General features: G+C 44.8%; 1 protein-coding gene across 1 annotated transcript in view; it reads left to right on the forward strand.

Moving 5' to 3' along the window:
• ATAD3A (ATPase family AAA domain containing 3A) overlaps positions 1-14834 on the forward strand; it is an 83018-nt gene that overhangs the window by 22721 nt on the left and 45463 nt on the right. The window contains exons 6-7 of the mRNA XM_044278278.1: positions 586-751; positions 840-909. Coding sequence (XP_044134213.1) covers positions 586-751; positions 840-909 — 236 coding nt within the window. The remainder of the gene's footprint in view (positions 1-585; positions 752-839; positions 910-14834) is intronic.

The following is a 14834-nucleotide window of genomic DNA, read 5'->3' on the forward strand; positions in this document are numbered from 1 at the left end:
CAAAATTTTGGTATTGAAACATCCCTAGGTGACTTTGTGTCATTTCACTTACCAACTAGCGATCAATGCGGTGAGGAGTTTCCCAGCTGTGGACGTGGCTCTCCCAGTACAGTATGACTGGTGCGGTGCCATATAACCATATTTTCCCACCATTAACCATTTTCATTCTGGGAGATCTCCTGAGTGGAGTACAGATTGAGAAGCTGCTGTATTTCATATGCTGTCCCCTTCTTAGTGGTTACTTCTGCTGTACGCACCAGTTAGTAGTAGGGACATGATTCTGTTCAGTTGGGCAGTCTACCAGTATATTTTGTTGCACCAATGTCACGCTACAATTTTTGTTTCGCACTGCAACATGCGACATACTGCGACGCGACAGTCGCAGAAAAATCCATCTCGAATGCATTTTCAGTGATTGTCGCAGTCGCATGTTGCAGTGCGACACCATAGACTGCCATTATAAAAATTGTTGTGTGACAAATGTCGTCGTGTAGACCTAGCCTTATGCAGATGATAAATAAGATTTTCTGGGAAGTCGGCCATGTTTGTATCTGCTGCTGATGATGCGCTTTGTGCTCTTTCCAGCCACAATCGAGCATGAGATGGAGTTACGGCACAAGAATGAAATGCTGCGGATAGAGGCAGAGGCGCGGGCACGAGCCAAGGTGGAGCGGGAAAACGCTGACATTATCCGGGAGCAGATCCGTCTGAAAGCTGCCGAGCATCGGCAAACTGTTCTGGAGTCTATCAAGTATGTAAAGGGGAACTCTCACTGTAGAGGATGATCTTGTGTGGCCGACAAGCACGGGGATAACCTAAGATAATGCTTCTTCCTGTAGGACGGCAGGGACCGTGTTTGGAGAAGGTTTCCGGACCTTTGTATCAGACTGGGACAAAGTGACCGCTGCTGTGAGTACTGCTGAATTAAAGGGGTCCTCCTCCCTAACCCAAAATCACTTGATCTGAACTGTTTTAGCTTTATTGTCACTGGTTTTAGATCAATAGCTTCTCTGTAGACTGGCCAGTGTCCTAAAGAAAAGAAATGCAGAATACCGGCTAGAGGCATCTGTATAAACAGATTCCATCACCCCCATCTTAGCTAATGGAACCTGACACCAGGACAAGCTGAACTAGTGGGTGGAGGGGAATGTACCATCTGACCACCCCCAGAGGTGCTAGTCACTATGCCACAAGATATTTGAAATCACTCACTTTTGGTGTTTTTTTGGCATGGAACCAGAGCCAGAGTTTTGACGGCGGCTGTGGAGTTCCTGCTGACCATTATTTTCTATGGTAGCTAGCGATGAAGATCGCGGAACGGCACTTAAAAGCCGTGGCTACGCCATGTTTGTCCCTGCTGTGTTTTTTAACTGGCGCTCCGTAATCTTCAGCACTGCCTCCCATTGAAATGAATAGGAGACTGAAACCACGTGGTCCACGGTGGAATTTCAGCCGGTAGAAAATGCCGGCTGGTTACTGGTTCTTGGGTGTTAGGGCTCCAGGGAAGTATCAAGTGACCTTCCCATCCTTTACAGTGAACTTTGTAAAAAAAAACAAAAAAAAAAAAACATTTGATACGTCATTAGTGACGTAAAGGTTTTGATCGTTGGGGGTCTGAGTGCTGAGACCCAAACCAATTGCTAGACTAAATCTAGTCAGGACCATAAGCTTTCTGTTTGCGCTCAGTGACACCTAAAGTTTTTTTCCCACCGGTAGAAGGGATAGTATATCCAACATATGTTATCACTTCCTCATTGTTGGGGTCCGAAGGAACGACTCCTTCACACTTTTTCCTGCTCATCATCCACCTTCAGTGCAGGGAAGTGTGACACAGCCCTGATCAGTGATATAGGTTAGATTGGTGAAGCCTCACCATGTCAAAGGCGTTTAAACGCATTAGGCTACTTTCACACTAGCGTTCGATCGGATCCGTTCTGAACGGATCCGATCATATTAATGCAGACGGAGGCTCCGTTCAGTACGGATCCGTCTGCATTAATAACTTAGAAAAAATTCTAAGTGTGAAAGTAGCCTGAGCGGATCCGTTCAGACTTTCAATGTAAAGTCAATGGGGGACGGATCCGCTTGAAGATTGAGCCATATGGTGACATCTTCAAGCGGATCCGTTCCCATTGACTTACATTGTAAGTCTGAACGGATCCGCTCGCCTCCGCACGGCCAGGCGGACAGCTGAACGCTGCAAGCAGCGTTCAGCTGTCCGCCTGTCCGTGCGGAGGCGAGCGGAGCAGAGGCTGAACGCCGCCAGACTGATGCAGTCTGAGCGGATCCGCATCCATTCAGACTGCATCAGGGCTGGACGGAGGCGTTCGGGTCCGCTCGTGAGCTCCTTCAAACAGAGCTCACGAACGGACCTATGAACGCTAGTGTGAAAGTAGCCTTATTCAGCCTCATCATTTTGGACATTATGGCTGGGTTCACACCTGAGCGTTTTACAGCGCGTTCCTACGCGCTGTAAAACGCTCAACAAGGAGAAACCAATGATTCCTTATGGGAATGGTTCTCACCTGGGCATTTTACAGCGCATACGATCGCGCTGTAAAACGCCCGACGCCCCAACAAGTACATGAGCTTCTTTGGGGCGTCTTGTCGCGCGTTTCCGTACTTAGACTTCCGGGAACGCGCGACAATGGGCGTTCGCTTGTCTCTGTATGCGCGATTGCAAACGCCGGTACAATCGCGCATACAGAGCGCTCCTTTCAGAACGCTCAGGTGTGAACCCAGCGTAAAGGGTTTGTCCAGGTTTTTTGCTGAAAATTTTAAAGGGGTTGTCTCACTTCAGCAAACCGTATTTATCATGTAGAAAGTTAATACAAGGCACTTACTAATGTATAGTGATTATCCATATTGCTTCCTCTGCTAACTTGATACATTTTTCCATCACATTATACGCTGCTAGTTTCCAGGGACTACGGCCACTGCTGCAGTGCAGATACGATGTGACTAGGACGGGAGCTGCTGCTCATGTGTGCTCCCATGGTCCCTGTCACCAGAGAGGCCAGTGCTTTTTACTATAGTGTGCAAGCACGACCACTGCTGCTGGATTGCAGGGTGGTCATAACCCCCTGATATGAGCAGTGTATAATGTGGTGGAAAAATGAATTCAGCCAGCAAAGGAAGCAATATGGACAATCACAATACATTAGTAAGTGCCTTGTATTAACTTTCTCTACATGATAAATGCCATTTGCTGACGTGAGACAACGCCTTTAAAACCAGCTCAGATCGGTGGAAAACTATGAAATGATTGATACACTCCTTAGTGGGTCCCCTCTGCTCTCTCCTTCCTGGTCTCTGTCAATACGCAGGGAGTATACTTTATATTTTTATTTATTTATTTTTTGATGATCTGAGCTGGTTTAAAAAAAAAAAAAAAAGTCAGCATCCACAACCCTTTTAATAAACCTATCCACTTTTCACATGGTCTAGCTGTCGTGGAGGTTGTTTGAGTTTTCATTGTTTGCTGCTGCTCAGGACATGGGAGCTGAGCGTTCTTGATTTTCTTATACGCAGAAAACTTGAAATCTGTGATCTTAGTGCACCAAGAGGCTGACCTTGTGCTCTTTGAGCATGCACATGCAGTTTCTTCTTTCTGCCAGGAGATGGTGCCACAGAGTTGGAGACTGGCTCTTATCTGCAGGCAGCAGCTTTCTGCAGTTAGGCATTTGCTGGTAAACATGGCGGATTTCCGTGTTGCTGAGCGGAATTTGCCTTTAGTGCAATGCAGAGCTCTGCTTAGGCAAGGTTAGCCTGGCGCTGTGATCACTCCAGGCATCACAACAAAACAGGAGGGAGTGTGCATATATATTTGCAGTTAGAGATATATATCTATCTTCTCATATGATTTTTACAAACTGCGACCCTAGTGCAGATTTCAGCTCTCATTCATCTAAGGTGGAAAATGCAGAAGGGACATGATCGGTTATCTAGTGGACATCTTCACCTGTCTACTTGAGTGCTGGTGTAGGCGATCATATCTCCGGTTAGTCGGTCAGGATTGGTACGATCGCCTGACATTGAGGGTAACGTTGAGGTCAAAGGGATTGACACCACAGCGGCTAGCAGGAAAGAAGTTACTTCCAAGATGTATTCTAAGATCTGGAGAAGGTTCTGTAGTTGGTGTATTCAATCGGGGAACTCTTCTCAGAGATTTTCTAGTCAGGCAATTTTGGGATTCTTACAAACAGATTTTAAGAAAGGGTTGCATCCAAATACCTTAAAGGGATTCTGTCACCTCCTTTTACCCTATAGAGATGCCAACATGCACGGCTAGATCACCACTAGCATGTCCGCAATATACCTGTCCCATGTCTGAGTGGTTTTATTGAGTGTAAAAAATGATTTTATATATATGTAAATCAGCCTGGTAAGGAGCCCAGGGGGCTGCACTAACCGTTCTGGAGCCCAGCCATGCCCCCTGTGAAAGGAGCCCAGCACCGCCTGTATCCACGAATCTCCTCCTTGCTCATGAAGTCAGATCGCCGTAATCTCGCGATGCGCAGTGCCGGCATAGTGTTCCTTCCCTGTGCTGGTATCAGCCTCAGGGAAGGAACTGCGCATGCGCGAGCTCACGCACAGCGAGATTACGGCAATCTGACTTTGTGAGCAAGGAGGAGATTCGTGGATACAGGCGGTGCTGGGCTCCTTCACAGGGGGCATGGCTGGGCTCCAGAACGGTTAGTGCAGCCCCTGGGCTCCTTACCAGGCTGATTTACATATATATAAAATCATTTTTTACACTCAATAAAACTAGTCAGATATGGGACCGGTATATTGCGGACATGCTAGCTGCGATCTAGCTGTGCATGTCCGCATCTCTATAGGGTAAAAAGAGATGACAGAATCCCTTTTAAGTTTCGGTGATGAAAAAATTGTGGACTACCCATGGGTTATCCGGTTTTTGAAAGGGGCAGATACATGAAGACCCTTCTTAAGACCTACAGTTCCTCCCTGGGATCTTAATCCCAGGTCTGACAAATCCCCCCCTTTAAGAAGCCTCGCTGAAGTCTGTTTCTCTGAAAACCCTATTTTTAGTAGCAATTACCTCAGCACGTAGAGTAAGCGAGATCCAAGCTCTAAAAATAGTGGAACCATTTTGCATAGTTTTCCTGGACAGGATTGTTTTTAGATTGGATAATTCTTTCCTTCCTAAAGTCGTATCTAATTTCCACAGGCAGGAGGACATTATTATTCCATCTTTTTGTTTGGATCCAAAATTAGGGGAAGAGAAGTTTCACAGACTGGACGTGCGTAGGGCTATCTTCTACCTAGAGAGACCACAAATCCTTTCAGAAAAACGGATTACTTGTTTGTACAATTCAGTGGGGCACATAATGGTCATCAGGCCACAAAGAATCCCTTGTCCAGATGGATAAAAATGGCCATATTGGAATCCTATAGGTCCTTTGGGGTATCTCCACCTAAGTCTTTGACAGCCCACTCTACAAGATCTGTCGCAACATCCTGGGCTGAAAGGTATTGCAGGCCATAGTCCCTCCCTAAATAAAAATGTATCTGTTATATCTCATGGTATACCGTCATGGAGGATGAAAGGGAAAAGCCATATTACTTACCGGTCATTTCCTTTTCATGAATCCTCCATGACTGCATGGGTGTCCCATCCCCCGTCCCCCACTCCAAAAAAATAATAATAAATAAATAAAAATCTATATATAGGTATGGGATTGTATATAGGTGAAGGTATGTGTTGGTATGAATTTAAAAAGAGCCGGAGGAGGGTCAAATTTATACTTGGTTGGAGGCTCCGTCATGGAGGATTCATAAAAAGGAAATTACCAGTATGGTTTTCTAATCTGTTTTTAGATTTGTATGGGAGCGGCCATCTTGCCTCAGCTGTTTTTAACAGCATTAAAGACTCATGGACACAAACGTACTTTTTGTCCGTGTCTGTTTCATTTTTTATTTTATTTTTTTTAGCAGCTTTTTGTGGAACCATTCACTTCAATGGGCCTGCAAAAAAAAAAAAAAAAACTGAAATGACCCGTGTGCATTCCATGTTCGCATGTCCATTCCGCAAAAAAATATAACTTCCTAGAACTGTTCTATTAGGGGCCGGCCTTTCCATTCCGCAGAATGCCGAATGTACACGACCGGTATCTGTGTTGCGGATCTGCAACGCAGGTGGTGTGCATGAGTCCTTAGAGAGATGCTTTACAGCAGCCACATGGACGCTAGACACAATGGACGGGAACAGACTGACTTCTATGGGAGAGTTTTCTAAGCGTACTGAGTGACTTGTGCAGAGGTCAGGAGGGAGCGGGTAAGTTGCGATATCTCGCCTATTGTGAATGGTGGAAACTGTGGCGCATATTATTAATTGGGCTTGGTGTTCTATGCGGAAAGTGCAGTATAGATTGAGACATGGAAAATAAAAAAATAGCCACCAACAATTCTTTAAAAATGTTTAATATAAAATTGATTTAAAGAATAGGCCACTTTAGGATGACTTATTCACTTTGACTGTCTACCGCAGGGATGTCAAACTCGTGGACCTCCAGCTGTTGCAAAACTACAACTCCCATCATGCCTGGGCATACTACAGCTATCAGGGAATGATGGGAGTTGTAGTTTTGCAACATCTGGAGGGCCATGAGTTTGACATCCATGGTCTACCCTGTCTTAGCTTTAGACAAATTTGCCCCACTGTGTCTGTTTGTGACCGAAAACGGGGGCTTATTACTCAGAAATGTGTTGCCCAGACATCATCTGATCTTTTTCTGCTTCATGTGGAGCTCACCAACCTGGAGTCCTTTTCTTCCCTTCCATTAAGGTTTTATTCTCTTGGGGTAATTTTTGGAACCTGCAGCCTCTCTTCTCCTGCCTCTCCATGATAACTGTTCCTGTCACACCATATATCCAGCCTTGTTCATCTTTGTCATAGAGGACATGTGAATCTAAATCAACGTTTACATGACTAGCGAGAGGATAGCTGTAATTTTGGGTGTACGCGTGACCATTTTTTGCGGTTCCTTTTCGAGATTAAATGCTCAGAAGTACAGGTGGCACTTAAAGGGGGTCATCATGAAGCCGGATGTTCTGAATGTGATCAGTGGTAACAGCCGATCTCTTGGGGTTAGAAAAGTCCACCCTGTGGAAGTCATGCGTGGTCAGATGTGTAGTATTTTATAGGTTGTTTTTTCATATCCATGGTCCAATCGGGATTATGGGAAGGAATTGTCTTGAGACTGTCCCTCTAACCATCAAGCTGGGCATTAATGGACACAATACACAACGAAAGTTCACTTAAGGCAAGTGATTATTTGTGGTCTTCCTGACTGATAAATGATATCACACAGCAGAGTCTTCTATAGTGCTCCGTTGCCAATGTATCTACAAAGAAATTTGTGATGTTGTGTTTGGCCTTCTCATCAAGCTCGGAGTTTCCACCAAACAATATAGATCTGAGTCACAAATAAACCTGGACTCCGAACGTTCAGTGCTGCCTTTGAAAAGTGAGTTTAATTCCCCGCAGTTCCCTGCAGCTCATTCTGTTAATGGAGAACCTTCCAAAGCAAAGAGGACGGGAAGTTCGATTTGATGAGCACGTAATTGTCTGTTTCCTAATGCATGCACAGATGTCAGATGCGGGATAAAAGCTCCACTCCTTCCCGGCCCCCTGCCCGAGCGTAAAAAAAAGAAATGGCTTGACAAAGCAGAATGTCATTCTCGTGCCAGTGATCGAAGTGGAAATTCTTTTGATTGAAGCGAATTGAAATAATTAGTCGTTATGATGCCAGCTCACAGGTGCTTCCTGCGCAAGATGTCATACAGAGAGATGGAGCAGATACATCCGAAAAAGTGGACATTAAAAATGACTTCACAGTTATGTGTAATTTTGTGTTGAAACCCCAGTAGCTGGAACAGCTCGCTACTTCATGCCTCACACATTTTCCCACTATTCCTTTATTGCGTAATAATCTGTGTGACCTTGTAGGCTAGTGGTCCATGGGCTACTAAGCCACAGCCAATAAAGTGAAGGTTTGATGGACAAATCAGTTGTAGCAAGGTCAACAGGAGATGTGGACCTACTGGGTTGTTTACATATGTGGAAGTCGAGTCTCTGATTATGAGGTCTTCTGCCAGGGGACAGTCACACAGAGAATGCCCAAGTCGCTGCCCTCAGAGTTTCCGCCTAGATGGAGAAGACATCAGGGTACCGTACCAAAATTATAGTTGCGGAAGCTATGTCTTGCAGCAGATCATAGATGTGGTCAACCATGCCAGCCAGGTTGGTGCAACCTGGAACAAACATTTTTGCAGACAGTGGGAACCAAGTAACCCTAAATGCTGAGTGCTAGAATTATGGTGGAGGGTCCTTTTTATAAATAATGGGACACATTGGCTGCAGTCAGGAGAGTCACTGCATGTTTTTATCCCATGAGCAGTGTGGTGGTCAGGAGAAGGACACCACAGACGCCCGCAGAGACATGCACAGTTAAACTACAAGAGACCTAAGGGAGGCATGTGGAGAGAACACTTAGGGCTGTATTACACCAACAGATTATCTGACCAACATCTGTCCAATCAGACTAAGGCTACTTTCACACTAGCATTTTTGCTGTTTCCTGCAGTGTTCAGCAAAAAACGCTTCCGTTACTGATAATACAACCATCTGCACCCGTTATGAACTGATCCGGTTGTATTATCTTTATCATACCCAAGATGGATCTGTCATGAACTCCTTTAAAAGTCATCATGGGACGGATCCGTTTTCTATTGTGTCAGAGAAAACGGATCCGTCCCCATTGACTTGCATTGTGGGTCATGCCGTCTTGCTCCGCATCCCAGGATGGAAAGCAAACCGCAGCATGCTGCAGTTTGCTCTCTGGTATGAAAACGGAACGAAATGCATTTTGGAGCACTCCGTTCTGTTCAGGTACGTTTTGTCCCCATTGACAATGAATTGGGGGAAAATTGAAGCGTTTTTTCCGGTATTGATACCTTATGACTGATCTCAATACCAGAAAATATTAATGCTAGTGTGAAAGTAGCCTTATAGTTGGTGTGTATAACAAAAGATCTGTTTGTGTAAACAGCCTTCTGACCAATGATTGGTCAGAAAATCTGTCAGATAATTTGTCGGTGTAATACAGTCCTTAGTGACCAAGACATTGAATCAGTAGAGCTAACATGGCTGACCATGGAGGTTCTCAGGCAGCTAGCTACTTCATGTTTTATGCTGAAGGCAGGAGACGTCTAAAGCACATACATCCGAGCTTTGACCAAACACAGTTACTGCATCCAGATCTGGAGCATAGTCACGTTTTCATTACACCGCGCGACAATGTTTTGTTACTGAGAGAAAGACATGTGATTTATACTAAAATGAGCGCGCTGATTCCAAATATGAACTCTGAATTTGCCTGACACGTCTAGACTTCAGTTGTAATATTAATGCATTATATTGGAGATATTCCAATGGACATGTCCAGACCTGTTCGGACGCACTCGGGCTGATGTCAGCAGTAAGTATATAAGGCAAGCTGGACAGATTTTGATAAAGTGATCTGTTATAGTGCTATCAGTTTTGAAACTTAAGATGGATAAACGCAAATATGTTAACGATCCAGACAATTTCTGCTACATGTGTGGCAAATACACTACTTACGATCAGCGCAAGAATCTGACAAAGCCAGTGCGTCTTGCTTACAAGTATTACTTTCACTGTACAATTGGAGATTGAGATAAAAGCTGGGCACCTCAGGTTTGTTGCACTGTGTGTTAATCTGGGCTAATGCAGTGGTTGAATGGTAAAAGGAAAGGAATGGCTTCTGCAGTGCCTATGGTTTGGCGTGAGCAGAAAAATCACCATTCAGACCGTTATTTTTGCATGACTAAAATAGCCAGATATTCAAAGAGAAACAAGTCACAAATTGTGTATCCTGACGGAGTCTGCTCTTAAACCAGTACCACACGATGTAGAGAATCCAGTGCCTGCCCGTCCCACAGCAGGAACGGCATTAGAAACAGACGGTTCTGATCCCGATGAAGAAGATGTTGATTGTCGCAATGTATTTCCTGATCCAGAACAACTGGAGGGTCAGCCGCACTTACTGAGCCAATCAGATTTAGATGATCTGGTAAGAGATCTGTCATTATCTAGAGTCAGAACTGCTAGCTTCTAGACTTCAGGAATGGAATTTGCTACAATGAGGCACCACAACTTCACACTTTCGTCATCGACACACCAAGTTAGTTGCATACTAAGCAATGCAAAGCGATTGTCCTGTTTCTGTACTGATGTCAATGGTCTTATGATGGAGTTAGATGGTACACATGTTCCCGATGAACGGAGGCTGTTCATGGACTCTAGCAAAACAAGTTTTTGAAAGCTGTCTTGTTGCACAATCTGTTCCATTGGCTCATGCTTCTATGGAGTTAATTTTGAAAATGATCAAATACTCAGAACATAAATGGAAGATTTGTGCTGACCTGAAAGTGCTTGGCCTACAGTCAGGGTACTCAAAGAATGTGTTTCTTGTGCCTATGGAACAGTCGTGATGACAACATTCATTACAAAATGAGACAGTGGCCTCTGAGTCGAGCACACAGTTGGTCAGTACAATGCACAACACAAATCACTGGTCGATCCACTTCAAGTTTATCTTCCACCACTTCACATTAAACTTGGTTTAATGAAACATTTTGTAATTGCACTTGATCGTGATGGAAATGGTTTCCAGTATTTGAAGAAGTTTAGCACACTGAAAACTGATGTTAAAATAAAGGCCGGAATTTTTATTGGCCCCGGAATCAACAAACTAATGCATGATGACACATTCAGAACAAAACTCAACCCTCTGGAACTTATAGCTTGGGATGCATTTGTGCTAGTAGTGCAGAACTTCCTTGGGAACAGACGAGCTGCAAACTATGCTGAATTAGTAGACAACATGCTTCCAGCATAGGAACAACTTGGCTGCAGAATGTCATTGAAAGTGCATTTCTCACATTCCCAACTTGACTTTTTCCCACCCAATTTGGGACACGTAAGTGACTAACATGGAGAGCAGTTCCATAAAGATATTTCTACAATGGAGAACAGGTATCATGGCCGCTGGAATCCCAACAGGATGGGGGACTACTGCTGGTTTTTGCAAAGGGAAAATATGACCGTTCACAAAAGCAGATGCCTGAAGCACTTTTAACAGTACTGGGCCTTGCTCAAGTAAGACTTAAACTGAAAAACGAGACTTTTTGAAATTGTGTTATTCCATTACATTCTTATACACTGTTTACTACGCAAACTTTGATGTAGATCAGATAATTGTTGGAGTAAAACTCGTTCTGTTCAAAATTATTCAATGCTTTCCAAGTTCCTAATACATTTAGGCATACTTATGTATAGCAAAATTTTGTGACCTGTTACAACAATTCTGACTTCGGATTTGTAATCCGCACACTCGATTTAGTGTAGGACAAATGGCTTTTGCCCAGTAGCAGACAAAAAGTTTTAGTTTTATATTTTTATTTTTTTTGCGTGATGTTATTAGCAGGAGGTACACCACCAAACGTAGATGTGAGATGTCAAGAAAATGGGACCATCTGTGCCTCCATTTTTTTCTGGCATTGATTTAGGGAGACGCCTCTTGGAGGACTTTACATTTGATGGAACACAGGAGAGGCTAAGCCTCACCCCCATTTCTGAAGGTTCCGGATTAACTTCTGGAGAGGAGTATTCCTTTAAAGGGAACTTGTCATCAACTTTATGCTGTCCATACTAACGGCAGTATAAAGTACAGACAGGTGAGTTGATTTCAGCGGTCTGTCATTTAAAAGTAAGTGGTTGCCGAGAACCAACATCACAATCATTTCAGACTGGGCCTGGAAAAGAGTCCCGGCCACCTGAGAAGAGTCCTGGTTATTCATGGATTCCTGCTCTCCTGCCCACCTGCTGATGACTGACAGTCTTCTACCTAGTCTTCTCCCTTTCTCTCTAGGAGAGAACTGCCAATCATCAGCAGATGAGCGAGAGAGCAGGAGATTATGAATAACCAGGACTCTTCTCAGGTAGTTTGGACTCTTTTCAAGGCCCGGGCTGCAATGGTTATGATGCTGGTTCTTGGCAACCACTGACTTTTAGCTCATGAGTGACACATGGCTGAAATCGGCATTTCTAGCACTAATTTATGCTGCCCTAAGTGAGGTCATCATAAAGTTGATGACAGGTTCCCTTTAAATCGGGCTTTACATTTTTGTCAACACACGTACGTCTCAGAGACCTCACTATTGATAGATTTCCTCCTTTCGTTTTGCACGGGTCATTTCTTGCGCTTAGAGCTCTCAAACAATGACTAAACATAGTATTTTGTAGACCGTGTCCTGACGTTGGAGTATGTGATGATACGTGTTGCGCAGAACATTGTCATTTGCCCGGAAGCCGTGTGTCTCTCACCCCAGACAGGGCTGGCGATAGACGGGACCGCAGGGACTACTGAGCCATGGCTAATGAGGAGAATTACTTTACCTGTGGTCTTCCATCACTGCACTAATGAGTCTTAACAAGGTCTGAAAAGTCATTTAGTTTTGAGCTAAGCGCAGAAGGGGCCTCATTTAACCTCCATGGTTCCAGAAGAGGCAGCGATGATTCATTGACAGAGTGCAGGTTTTCGGACTCAATTGTTTGAGGCCTATTAACCATTTCAGCACACTTCCCAAGGGTGAGGGCTTGGATCCCCATTGCCTTTCTGTTACTGCGCTTTGGTCTGTTTCAGGCAATTTGTAATGTCCGTAGCCTGTGCATATTTACAGTGTAAGGGTCCAGTCACACGTCCGTATGTGTCTTGCATTCCACATTTTGCAGACCGCACATCGCCGGCACACTCATAGAAAATGCCTTTCATAGGACATGTTCTATTTTTTTTGCAGAACGGAAGTGCAGATCCGCAAATGCGGATGCGGACAGCACATTCCGGCCCCATGGGAAAATGAATGGGTCCGCACCTGTTCAGTAAAATTGCGGTACGGATGCGGACCCATTTTGCAAACGTGTGAATGGACCCTTATGGTGTCTCTGTGCCCCCATATAGATGTACTCCTGCAGTCAGTGCACCAAACACTAGTACAAGGGAAAAGTAGAGTGGTCGCCCATAGCAACCGGGTCACTGCTTTTATTTTCCAAAGAGCCTCTGTAAAACAAAAGCTGGAATCTGATTGGCAGCTATTATGACCAATATGGCCGCACTTCCTCTTGGCACTTTTGCCAAATGGCGCCACAACAAAATAAAAAGGAAAGCAACACCAGCACTGCCACGTGCACACAAACAATCCAGTGTAGCGGCCCATCAGACAAGTGGAGCTTGGTGGTGCTCAGCCAGTCATATGTCCAAAGGGCCTATCCCCCCTCCTTCTTGATGGACATTGCCAGGCGAGATGACTATGCCGAAACCTCAATCAAAAGGAGGAGGAGCAAGCGTGCACAGCGTGGCCTGGGCACGCCCTCGATGCACTTAACAGCTCATTTGCATATGCATAAAGTACTTTTTCTCCAGCAGTTGATCACTAAGTGAAAGGTATCCTTACATTAGGGTTGTCGCAATACCAAAATTTTGATTCGATTTTGATATCATAAAAAAGTATTGCAATGCTCGATACCATTTGATACCACACGGGAAAAAAACGCCAAAAAAGCGGAGATATTTTTTTAATAGTTTGCACTTTTTTGGGCGTGGTAATATGTACTATGTTTATTTATTGTTTATATATTTTATATTTAAAATTGGGAAATGGGGTGATTTAAACTTAATATTTTTTTTTTTGTTTAATAACTATTTCCCCCCTTAGGGGCTAGAACCTGGGATCTTTCCATCACCCTAAAAGATCTCTATTAGGGTGAATAGGGCTTTACACTCTCCCTGCTGCCCTGTGCATAGTATACAGGGCAGCAGGGAGATTACCATGGCAGCCAGGGCTTCAGTAGCGTCCTGTCTGCCATGGTAACTGATCGGAGCCCCAGGATTACACTGCTTGGGCTTCGATCAGAAGCTGCCACTGCACCACCAATGGGGAGGGGGACCCTGTGGAAACTGCCGCCAATGACTTTTAATACTGGTGGGGTTGGAGGGGGGGGGGGGGGGTTTAGTACTGGGGGATACAGCGGTTACCTGCCGCAAATTGCAGAGCCTTGTCATAGAGGTCGGGTGACGGCTATGTGATTCTGCGGCTGGCACCTGCCTCCTGTATTTGTATTAAAAGGTTACTTATCTTCATTGGTGGCCACAGCCCCTCCTCCGCCCCTCTTTCCTCTTATTGGCAGCAGCGGCACAGGGGGAGAGACTCCTCCCCCGTGCTGCTGAGGGAACACGGCGTGCACTGAGAGCAGTGTGCGCCCTAGTATCGGTAAATGTCAAATCCGGTATCAAATCGATACCGGTACAAAAGTATTGATAATTCGATACCCGCTACAACCCTACATTACATTCAGCTGAGAGAGATCTTCAAGACATTGAGAGAAAAACTGTAAAAATTCCTCCAACACTTTTTAAAACACCATTCCTTTACTGTCTCATCCTTAAAGGGGTTTTCCACTTCTGATGATTTCTGTTTACGTCTGGCATTGCATGGGCATGATCACATGCTCAGCTCTAGCCAATGACTGGCTTCAGTGGTGACGTGCTGTCGGTCATTGACTGCAGTGGTACATGTAACCACGCCTATGCACCGCCGGATGTAAACTGTGTCTGGATCAGAAGATGGAGGCGGCGTGGAGCGGGTTTGTATGAATCTTCCGTCTCAGCAGGCAGGCTGCGGGTACATGCTTAAAAAACACTTTAACCAGAAAACATATTAAAAAGCCC

This window comes from Bufo gargarizans, chromosome 2 (assembly GCF_014858855.1).
Source record: "Bufo gargarizans isolate SCDJY-AF-19 chromosome 2, ASM1485885v1, whole genome shotgun sequence".
In the NCBI taxonomy this organism is placed as follows: domain Eukaryota; kingdom Metazoa; phylum Chordata; class Amphibia; order Anura; family Bufonidae; genus Bufo; species Bufo gargarizans.